The following is a 12,102-nucleotide window of genomic DNA, read 5'->3' as shown; positions in this document are numbered from 1 at the left end:
GGTGGCCACACGCCCCGGCGGCCGCCGATCCCGTCTCCCTCTCCCTCTCCTCTCCCCTCTCCAGCCGCGGGAAGGAGCGCCCGACGCAAACCCGCTCCCGCCCCCCCCACCGCCGGTGACAGGCCCCCGCGAGCGGGGAGGGCGCCCCGCAGCCCGGCGCCGCGACGGCCGCGGCCTTTCCCCGCTCCCCGCGGCGACCGAGCGCGACGCTGTGTTTTGCAGGGCGGCGGCGGCGGCGGCGGCGGCGGCGGCGGGAGGCGCCGCTGGACAGCTCCGGAGCGCGGCGCGGCGCCCATGTTCCGGAGGCGGCGCAGATGTGAGCGGCTGGGGGGAGCCGGGGAACCCCGGCGCGGCGGGCCCTTCCTGGCGGGGACGATCCCGGGAGCCAGCGCGCTCCCCGCCCACGGGAACCCCCGGGTTTCCGCGGCGTGGGGCTCCCCGCTGCGGGGGCGGGGCGGGGGCCAAGGCAGCCCCTACCCGCGGGCGCGGCGCAGGGCGGGCGGGCGGCGGGATCCCCGCGCGGGGCGGGGCAGCGGGGGGACCCTGCGCCGCCCACGCCGCCTCACGCCGCGGCCGGTCCGTCCCCCCCACTCCCCGTTCCTCCCCCCTCAGGTGACGTGATGCCCGTTGTTTTGGTCCGCCCGACCAATCGGACGCGGCGGCTGGATTCTACGGGAGCCGGGATGGGCCCTCGGTGGCGGCAGCAGGACTCTCCCCTGCCGACCATAACGCATTGCGCAGGGTGCACCACCGCCCGGTCCTCCTGCGGCTTTAACGGCCCCGGCATGGACGCGCCGCGCCAGTTCCCGCCGGGGTTCGGCCCCGAGCAGCAGCAGCAGCAGCAGCGCCCGCCGCCGCCGCCGCCGCACTGTCAGCAGCAGCAGCAGCAGCAGCAGCACGGCCAGGACAAGCAGAGCCTCCTCCAGCAGCAGCAGCAGCAGCAGAGCCCATGCCTCCAGTGCAACAACTGCGCCTACTACGGGGCTGCTGCGGCAGCCGCGGGGGATAACCTGCCCCTGCTGCTCCGCGCGTCCTCGCCCCTCTCGGGCGCTTTCCGGACTCACTCCTCGCCGCTCTCCTCCGCCGCCTCCTCCCGGCAGGGCAGCCAGCTGAACGTCAGCGAGCTCACCCCGTCCAGCCATGCCGGCGCGTCCAGGCAGCTTCACCAGTACCACCAGTACCACCAGTGCCACAGCCTGCAGCAGCAGGCAGCCAGCCCCAGCAGCAGTGTCAGTAGCGGCAGCACCCACCACCACCACCACCACCATCACCACCACCACCATCAGCAGCAGCAGCGCCGGGAAAGCAACCCCTTCACCGAAATAGCCATGAGCAGCTGCAGGTACAACGGCGGCGTCATGCGGCCGCTCAGCAACCTGAGCTCGTCCCGCAGGAACCTACAGGAGCTGGACTCCGAGTCGCAGCCGCTCCAGCCGCCGCTCGCCAGCCCGGCCGCCGCCGCCGCCGCCGCCCCTGCCGCCCCCGGCACCCCCGCTGCCCCGGAGATCGTGGTCTCCAAACCCGAGCACAACAACTCCAACAACCTGGCGCTCTACGGCCCCGCCGGCCCCGGCCCCGGCCCCGGCCCGGGCGGCGCCAATAACGGCGGGGGCAAGTCCAGCAAGAAGAAGAACCAGAACATCGGCTACAAGCTGGGGCACCGCCGGGCGCTCTTCGAGAAGCGCAAGCGCCTCAGCGACTACGCGCTCATCTTCGGCATGTTCGGCATCGTCGTCATGGTCATCGAGACCGAGCTGTCCTGGGGCGCCTACACCAAGGTATCGGCGCCTCACCTCGCCCGGCCGGCCCGGCTCGGCTCGGCAGCCGCTCCGCGGGGCGGCCCCTGCCCCTCAGAGAGTCCAGGGCGGCGGGGCCGCTCGTCCCCCCGCCCCGTCCCCGCCGGCCGCGTCCCGAGGCGGCCGCCCCGGGCTGCGGCGGGGTACCGCCGGCCCCCGCTCCCCGCCGGCGCCGTGGGGCGAGGCGGCCCTCCCCGGGTCTCTGGGGGTGGCGGTGGGGCGGCGGTGGCCCCCGCGCCCGGGTTTCTGAGGGACGGCGCTGTCTTTCTCTTGCAGGAGTCGCTGTATTCCCTCGCTCTGAAATGCCTTATTAGCCTCTCCACGATTATCCTGCTCGGGCTCATCATCGTGTACCATGCACGGGAAATCCAGGTAACGTTTCCTTCGGTGGGTCAGCGAGCGTTGCCGGCGTGGCAGGGGTTGCGAGGCGGTTTGTCTCGGGGCACAGTGGCGGTAAGTACTTGGCACTTCCCGCTGGCTTGGAGAGCAAAAGTGATCGCTGCGCGCCTGCCGAAGTTTGGTGGATGGACCCCATCCCTGGAGAGAGACATGGCGTGCGTATGCATGCGGGAAGCTCTGCCTGCTAGGGACCGTTGCTTGTGGTTATGCTGAAGGCCCGCTTAGCCCCGAGGTCATAACATGCTTTCTCGGTGACATGCCTTCCGTCTTCTGTAGCAGAGGTACAGCAACAGTCCCTTATTTCCCAATGACTAAATTTCATGCTGTGTGTTTCTTGACAGCAAGGTTAATTATCTTCACTGTGCAAGGTATGTAATCTTCACTGCATTGTCTTAGATACGAGCATAGTCTAGGATAATGTTTAGGAGGAGGGGGAAGACGTATGTTTGGCTTGTTTTTTTTAGTGCTGTACAGCCACTAAGAATGTGACAGAGGAAAACTTGTCGAGAAAGGTAGGGCTAAAGGTGGAGGGAACGTAACGATCAAAGCGGTAGAGTAAGTGTTACAAATACTGTCACAGGTTCTGTCCCAGGGAGTCAGTTCTAATTTCAGTTGTAATTTTTTTGACCAAGAAATTAAGATTTGGTATTTCAGCTCAACTAAAACATAAAACAGATAGATTTCAGAGTTTTGAAGGGAAAAACACCTTGCTCACAGATACATTGGTACATTTGCTTTTTCAGAGTAGCTAGAGATGCCTTGATCTACAAGCTGAAATGACAGCTTTCAAGGGCAAAGACGACTTTTCCACTGGTACCAATCATTAAAAAAATAAAATTAACTCTTGCACAGTACCCTGCTTCTGTGCAAAAGAATGCTGTAGTTTCAATGTGAAATGGCACCTTAGTCTCCTACTTCGGGTAATGTTAGAGAAGTATTATGTTACTGAAGACTCTTTGCCAAATTAGATCCTGTTGTGCAGTCCTTGCACATGTAAAATTTCTATTCCTGGCTCAGAACCCAGTTTCTCTGTTTAATGATATTGTACTCAATAAACAAGTGTTCTGGTGAAAGAGCATCTTTATAAACTACTGGAGTACTAATGAAGAGGTTTCTTTATCTGCATAAAAATAAATAAATAGCACTGCTCCAATGTAGGAGCCTTCTTCTCCCGTGTTTCTTCCCACAAGTGGTGCTTCAGGAATGAAGAGCAAAGCTGAAAAAAAATCTCTGTAAACATTTGAATTACTCTATGCATTTTCCAGAAACTTTAAATGGAAAATTTTATGCAGGATAACCAAACGGTTGTAGGTCCCTGTGTGCATCAGCTTATACTAAGTAGTTATTCCAAGATTTGCTTGGGTTTTTTTTCAGGTAAATATTTACAAATTTTCATTCCCTTAGGAGTGTGTTATGGAACAGAAAAAAACAACGCAAAAAAAAATTCTGGGTTTTTGGTATTTAAATTATTAGTTTTAAAGAACTCGCTCATGTATGCGGCTACATGGAAGGAGTTATGCAATCATGTGACTTAATCAAGGTTAATGTAGTTTTCAGTGCTGCCTGACAGTACAGAACACAAGTATACCTGCCTGTAAAACAGCAATGCCCTATGTTTTGCTCTGACAGACATCAAAAACTGCAGTAGTGAAGGCAGGGCCTGGAGTGAGCTGCAGCTTCGAGGGGCTGTCATTCATCTCGAAAATGAAAAAGAAGTTCTTTTTTTCAGGGAACCTGTTAGAAGGAAAGGGCATAGTACCACCGTTAGCTAATAGATACCGGATAGCTTTTTAATTTAGGCACAGTCTTTTTTTGTGCACAGACTTGACTTTTAAAAAATAAGGTGAAGAACATGCAGAGCAAAATTTACATCCATCTGTGGTTGTAAATTTATGTTACACATGACATCTGAAAACAAGAAGTACTTTCAAAGTACTTGGCTTAGGAATGTAAGGAATCTTCTCCAGACAATATAAAGTACTGTGTAACCCTGATAATGTAATGGTTTTTAAATAATCTTTAAAGGTTTTTAAATAATCTTTAAAGCTGATTGTTTTTCTGAAGTGACACTTGTATTTAATTCAAGCAAATATCCTGCTATGTGCAGTAGAATGAATCACATCTGTAGAATCATGCACAGAGATGGTTAGTTGTGTCCTGGAGGACTGTTTGCACCAGCTATTTGTCAATCCTATTCAAGTTTGAAAATTTCTTATACGTACTTATACTTTACCAGTGGATATATCGTAAATAAGGAGGAATTCATTGAGAAAAGTTCTTCCATAGAACAGAAGAAGGTCAATGTATTCTGCTTGTGGTGTGGTAGGTTTCATACTCCAGTAGAAGCAAACCAACCTAAACGTAAGTAGATTTTTCTCCAAAGTACAAGCGAAAACATGTTGGGAAACAAAAAGATGACAGTTTAGTAATTATTACTGATTGTAGATTTAATATTTAGGAGCTCCTGGTGATGTAAAATGCCAGCAAATGGCAATCACCTTTTTCATTCTTTCGGTAGCCTGTGACCTTGATTTATTGGTAGGAGGTCTGAACAGCTGTGCTGCGAGCAAGCCCATGGCTGTGCGTAGCAGCATAGTGGGTGATTCTAGTCTTGCCGTTACAATGACCTTGCCCATATGTTTTGCTTTGAAAACATACAGCCAGACGGTCAGTTAAACCAAACTCCAGCGCTCGCCTGTCCTTCACCTGCTGAACGTTTTAAGGGAGTGGGAAGTTTGTAGACTTGCAGGGATTCTTCCCGAGAGCCTTACACCGACGGGAGAGGAATGAGTTTTCTTTGCCACCTCTTCCCCCGGTTAGACCGCGGTTAATGTGCGGCGGAGGAGCTGGAGCACCTTCAGTCTCTGCTGGGCGGGGGGGGCCGTTTCCCGCCGTCGCCTTTTCAGCACCGCAGACAGCTCCGCACATTGCGCGCGGCCCGCGGCGGCGGGGCCCGGCCCGGTGGGTCCCGTCCCGCTCCGTCCGGTCCCGGTGGGTCCTGTCCCGTCCCAGCGGGGCCTGTCCCGTCCCAACCCGGCAGGTCCCGTCCGGTCCCGGCGGGGCCGGTCCCTGTAGGCGGTAGGTCCCCTCCCGCCGCCGCCCGTCCCCGCCGAGCCGTGCATCCCCCTGGGCATGTTCGTAGCCCCGCGTTCAAAACCTGTTAGCAAAACGGGTTTCTCTTTTTAATTCCCTGGAACTTGCCCTGAGTTCTGCATCTGACGGACCAAAGGCTCCAGAAGGGTATAGCTGCAGTATTTAGACAAGAATAAGTGTATGGATACAGCATAGTCTTGCAAAATATCGGAAATGTTAAATTATTTTTATCAAATAGGTTTTCAGTGGTTGTTCTGTATTATCCTCTATAAATTTAAGGATCTGTTATTAAATTTAATAAATGTGAGTTAGTGTTAAAGCTATAATAAAAGTCAATTGAAACCAACTGTATTTAAATGACAAATCATAACTTATATTATCATTTCCAGAAAAGAGGGTAAAAATTTTAAGCAAGTTTCCTTCATATCCCGTCCTTACTCCCCACCCCCCCCAAAAAAAAACAACCCACAACAAACCGAAATGAACAATGGTAATGATATGATGTTTGAGTTGAGGATAGTGACCCTAAATCTGTGTGTTCTCCTTTTGGTTCATTGTTGTCATGCCTATAATTCTGTTAAAAACATCACACTTGGGAGATTATGAAATATGCATTGCTCTGTCTCCAAGCTTGTGTGGTTGTTGATTCAGTTCTTCAGAGCAAGTGCCCCGTGTTTGGAACATCAATGAGAAAAATGTAATTCATCATTATCCCAGCCTAGAACAGGTATTTCTCTGACTATCACTCCACTTGAGAGTTTGAAGAGGTAGAGGAGGAACGAGCTAAGAATATAGCATGATCCAGTTATCATAATTATTTTTTGGTGTACAAATTATCCACTTCATGCATAAACAGTTTGTTACTTAATACTATTTTACATAATTGAAGCAGCAGCATGGAGCATGGTTAAAACTGTAGTTCCTAGACAACTTATTGTTCCATTCCATATTTCTCCAGCAGAATTTGCTGTTAGATTGATGAAAAAGTGGAATTTAAGAAAGTTTTGGATGGTAGTTCACATGGAAAAGCTGCAATTTTTCTAATTCTTTTGAAAAATAGACCCCTGTGTCTCTCTCTAGTATTGGTGGAGATGGAAATGCTTTTTAAGTATGCACTCCTGAAGTTCTACTGGCATTTCCTTTTATTACGCAAAGGATTAACATCAAAATGCTCTGAGGTTGCCCAGTAACAGGTCTTTAATGTCTTATGTTGGGCACTCCACCGTAGCCAGAGAGTACATGGTCACTGGAGGAATATGACCACTGGAACACTCCTCCTTTATTGCTGGACTGCTTAGTGTACCCCTTCTGTAAATAAACATTGTCCTTCTACTTCCTCTCCTGAATAGTAGTAACCTGAGTAATGCTAACCTGTGCTGTCCTGGACAGAATCTGAACATCTTCTCCTTCTCCCTGGTACAGATGCTCTCACTCATGCAGAAACATGAAAGTTGTTGTTATTTGGTAGAAGTGAATAGAAATATTTATTTTTTTGTGTGTCTGTTTTGATTTCTAACAACTTCTGAAATGTATAGCTAGTTCATACTTGGGTATAACACGTGTCAAAAGTCTTGCAGACTCCAAGGTTAAGGTTAAGCCATTCGTTTCACGGCAGAGCCTGCCAGGGCTCCAGGGAGAAAGCACCTTCAGTCCCGAGCTGGTTCTGAAGCAGTGTGAAAATAATGTGCTGCTAATGGATTTGGAGTGAAACACTTTCAGTCTTCATTAACTTCATGGAAAGTTACCGCAGCTGAGAGCCCAAATATTTTGCTGAAGAATCAAGAATCTTTGCTTCTTTTCCCTCTTTCTCAAAACTTGAAGAAACAGAACAGGCAGTATTAGGAAATAGCAAAGGATGGTAATAAATACATATCTTGACCTGTTTATTGTGCAAATCAATTCCATGATGCATGATAGTAAAAAACACTGGTTGTGGGAGTTTGATTACCTTATTGGCATCAGTGGAAAGTTCTGCAGTAAAAATTTTGCACTCATGAAAAATGCAAAGTGAAACTCCCATACAGTTTCCTGTCATATGAAGTAATGGGTGTTCTGCAGGCCAAATTATTTATTTGTTTACATCTATATTATTGTTTTGCCTTCACTGGGGTGGTACATGCACATCTCATTAGCTGTCTCGTTGGCAATCTCTTGTCTCTGTGCTGAGTCTAACTTGCCTTTGTTTAGGTATATTGAAACATCAGGGATTGCACACACAGACTGTAAAACTTCTGCTGCAGAAACAAATGAGATAGATTAAAAGCACAGAGAGCAAGTCTGTTGAATAACAGGTGAAAATTAAGAAATAAACTTTGAGTGGTAACTTTATTCTGATCTAAAGCCCATTGAGAATTATTTATTTCTTTTCCTATTTATTTTAATAGGCCTTGGATCAGGCAACAACAAAATTCACTGTGTAGCAGTTTTGATCCAGGATACAGTAACTTCATGTGCAGACTCAAAAATTCCCTTCTACCAATCAAGTTTAGTACACATTCCATGTGTGTATTAAACGGAACATTCCATATGTGTATTAAATGGCAGAAAATCATGTAGGAATCCAAGGACACCACATCTGTCAAATTAACACCATATCTGTCAAATTAACACTTCAGAGTATTTTTGCAAAAATACTTAGTTTTAGTTTCATTCAGTACATTTTTGATAGATTATATCTGCAGAATGTGTTTACCCAGGAAAAGTTACAAGTGCCCAGTGTCTATGAAATGCAGCACTGTAATGCATACGGAACAGAAGGCAGGCTAGAAAAACCTTTAACGTTGGTCAGCATCGAAAAGGATCTGAAACCTTTCGCACTGAAGTTACATGTAGAAGATGCATGTGTTTCCAACAGGCTCCATCAGAATGTAGAAGAAGGTTGTGCCTGATTGTCCGGACGCTGGACAGCTGGCCTGGCCATACCTAGGATTACCTATTCATATGCACCAGTGTCCTGCACATTTTTTAAGGAGGCTGTTAGAGATTTATCAAGACACAGTAGTGCATAATGAAGTGTGAGATGGTATGTTGTTGCCCTTGTTGGAGGAAAGCATCTGTAACCAGAGATCAGATTCTGGATTTCTATGCATTGTGTACCTTAGCTGAAATCAACAGAGATACTGTTGTCTGCTCTCTTAGAGGTGTTCTGTATGCACATCTTAATGTGAAAGTATTGTACGTGTCAGATCCTTTGACTGTGGGGACTTCAGATCAGAAAATTCTGTCAGGTACTTGACTGCAGCTCTGGTTTGGCTGAGTTTAAGTGAAAGTGTGCCAAGGCTGACAAGTGTAGATTAACGGTCTTGTGATTCTGGTTCTGGTTTGTGTGTGATCTACTAAATGTAGTATTCTGGGATTTGAATTTGATTTGAGACATGTTTATGGTCTGTTTTGAGCAGAGATCAGACAGGAATGGCTGCTGAGTAGGACTTGGGAGAATTAAAAAGCTGTGTGGAATCTTCTATGCAACTTCAATCAGCTGTTTTCACCCTTGATTTTGGTGATGAAAGTTGTTGTCACACTCCCTTACTAGAGGATGAATTACTGCTCTGAGCCTATGAAGCTTCTTTTAAAACATAGATTACTCCTAAGAGAAAAGGCTGTAATTGATCTTATAATTAGCTTTTAGGTAAGCTGGATATACTGGTCATTGTACAAAGTTTCTTTTATTAACTGAAAATAAACCGTAAAGTACGCAGAAAAACAAGTAATTTCGTGGGGAAGTTTCCACAGCTGTGTTCTGCAGAAAAGAGAAAAGTTACACATCATTACAACCAACGAAAAAATAAAATTTAATATAACTGTTTTCAATCTTTTTTTTTTTGTTTAATAACATAAGCTATAGTACTCTGAAAAATATGAATGGAAAAACTTCCATTCAAAAAATATATGTGAAATACCTATGTATCACAGTGTATTTTTAATGAAGTCATGTAAATTGATTTTGACCCATTATTTTAATGAAAGCTACATTGTTTTCTTTTTACAGTTTTGAGAAGATCAAAAGAGATTGTAGTAAGAACATGTTTTACAGCTTAGAAAGAATTCATGTGTAAAGAGCATGGTAAAACTTGAACATTTTGTACTTCAAACTGATGTTTCTGAACCCAGGCCTTTGCAGTCAAAAATGTTCAGTTAATATCATACATAAATATTTTATACAATACTGTTTTCATGTAGTTGCTGGGAATCGCACATTTGTAACTTAGAGATGCATTCAGCTTTTCCCTGTTGAACAGTCCCTGCAGTTGTGCTCCTCCATCTGTGTGAAAAACCCTGCTTCTGGTTAGGATGTGTCTAGGGTGGGAACCTAGCTTGATACTGAGTCTAGGTGTTCAGAAGAAGATATCTGAGGCAAAGGAAGAGTTTTTGCTTGTAAAAGAGCATATTGGAAATAAAAAACAATTGAGAAATAAATATATATGGGCTCATATCCATAAATTTTATTGTCCCCTGTGGGTAAAGGGCTTCCTGAGCTTTCTTACCTGTAGTCTGCAATAAATATTATTGCTTGTAGTATTTTAGAGTGTAGCTGTGTGTCTTCCATAAACAGTTACACATCAGTTCTGTGGTTTGATGGGTAGGTATAAGTTAGCCTGTAAAGAAGGAAACAGGTGTGTAACAAGCACTTATATTGTAGTTTTCATTGTCAGAGGGAATTGGATGCATGCTCACATTTTTTCCTGTCACTTAGATGATGTTTTTACAAAAGGGGAGACTGAGACCAAGAGTTCATGTGCTGTGGAAATAATCTGGGGAAGCCTTTGTAATGACATTTGAAGCTCAGGCTTCCTTATCTTGTAGTCTTATGCTCAAATCAGTCATTTGTCACGTAAATAAGACACCGTTGTTGCCGTCCAGTTATGCCTATAATTTTCAAGAACAACCTGCTTTAGTGGATGTCCCAAACACTGCTATGTAAAATTAATGCAGTGCTCCACAGTATGCCCTAATGAGATACTGTTGGGAATTTTAATGAAGCATTTTATTTGTGTTACAATTGTTTATTCCAGCTTTCATAGCACTGCAGCTTCTGTAGCATCACTGCAGGTGTACGCAGACATTCACACCTGCCCTACTCCTGACCTCTGACAGTAGTGTCTTTCACTAGAAAAACGCATTATGAAGCAATGCTTCATCTTCAGTCTCTTAACAAAACAAAGATTCATCCCAGGCGGTGAATGGTATTTCTTGTTCATGACGGTTGTTACACTTTTAAGGGTAAGATCTGTTGCAGCTGGGGAATGAGGCATGTCCTTAACTAAAAATAAAAATTGCATAGTAGCTTTGATGCAGTCTGTACCATTGCATCCATAAAATTTGCATGCATAGAACTCTGATTTTAGTCTGGGAAACTGGAGAAAGACTGAATATTCAGGTGTGGCTAGACAGCACAAAATAAATTGTTTCCTACCTGAAACAAATAGTAAACACAACTAGCAATAATAATCACTCAGCATTCACTGGTAGCATCCAGATTTAATGAAGTTTTCATCAAAAGTATTCTCACTGCATTTCTGGTACAACATTAGTTACTATTTTTACACCAGTCACAAACATTTGAGGTGTGTTTTGACTTCAGAGGAGAATCTGTATTTGTGAGTATCTAAATTAGTGGGATCTTTCAGTTTAGAGCATCCTCATTATATGCAACACCTTTGTCATTATTAAAATATGTTTTCAAGAAGACTTGGAAACTCTTGAACAGACATTGGTTTATGAATAAGCTAAGGATGTTCTTTACCTGCTTTTTCTTTGCCCACGGAGCTGCTCTCTGCAATAGCTGTGAAATGCATTTTTGGCCATGAAGCTGCCGCACCCAGATTATAGTGGGTTCCTTTGACTGTAGATTCCTTTGTAGGATACTGCCCAAGAGTTGTTCTTGGACTCTGCTTAAGGAGTGGGCTGATACAGGGGAAATTCTTGTCCATCCAAGTTCCAATGTATCTGAAAAGGTACGCCATTACAGCTACTACTGAACATGATCCTCATCTGAATGGTGCCATGGGTAGAGTGGCTTCACACTAAGCCCACCCCACCATTTTTGTTCTTGTTCAAGTTTGGGCTTCATGGTAAAAACCAATAACTTGCATTCTGTTGTGATTCCTGCAGTGTGATAGCTCAGAAAACTAAATCTGTATGTGGTAGATAGACCAGTGCTGTGCCTGATGTATTCCCAGTTCGGCTTCCATATAGTTTTAAGGTAGTTTAGTGGCAAGTTATGTAAAAAACCCAATTGACAGAAGACTACACATAGCCAGCCTGCTCTACAGATTTGGTTGTCAGATAGGAAGATGTTTGGTTCTTCATCTTTATGTGCAGCCATATATCAATAGACATTTGTCTACCTCCCAGCAGCAGTATTGGATGCAGCGAGCCAGATGAGAAATTTAGCAGTGTGGCTGTGTGCTGGCAGACCATTCTTTTACCCTGCCATTTGGCACTTGGAAGGAAAATAAAAAAGATGAACAGTTTTTTTATATCCAGCTTGTGATCAGAGATGTCACCTCATCCAAAATTAATAGTTCTTGCATTTCACCCGTGACTTTTGTATGTATGTTGTGGCTGGTGTCATTCTGTATTAACTGCTGGACTTTTTGGTGCCCGACTGTCCTGTTGAGCATAATGGTTGTGAAAATAAAGCTTTCTAAAATATTTTGAATAGCAATTTTATGTTTAAACTGTGGAGATAATGGGGTTGGCAGCATTCAGTGCAAACTCGTTTCGTGTATTTGATTTGCAGACTTCTTAAAAAAAACAGTAGCTTTGAGGACAGAGCATCTATTACCTGAGAGAGCTTCTGTAAACGAGACAG

General features: G+C 46.0%; 1 protein-coding gene across 1 annotated transcript in view; it reads left to right on the top strand.

Moving 5' to 3' along the window:
- Positions 1-620: 620 nt before the first annotated feature.
- The window catches only part of KCNN2 (potassium calcium-activated channel subfamily N member 2), a 76,796-nt gene continuing 65,314 nt past the window's right edge, over positions 621-12,102 (top strand). The window contains exons 1-2 of the mRNA XM_075078905.1: positions 621-1,778; positions 2,073-2,168. Of these exons, the coding sequence (XP_074935006.1) occupies positions 621-1,778; positions 2,073-2,168 (1,254 nt within the window). The remainder of the gene's footprint in view (positions 1,779-2,072; positions 2,169-12,102) is intronic.

This window comes from Phalacrocorax aristotelis, chromosome Z (genome assembly GCF_949628215.1).
Source record: "Phalacrocorax aristotelis chromosome Z, bGulAri2.1, whole genome shotgun sequence".
NCBI classification, from domain to species: domain Eukaryota; kingdom Metazoa; phylum Chordata; class Aves; order Suliformes; family Phalacrocoracidae; genus Phalacrocorax; species Phalacrocorax aristotelis.
The sequence above is the reverse complement of the archived record's forward strand: the minus strand, read 5'-3'. Positions and strand labels throughout refer to the sequence as shown.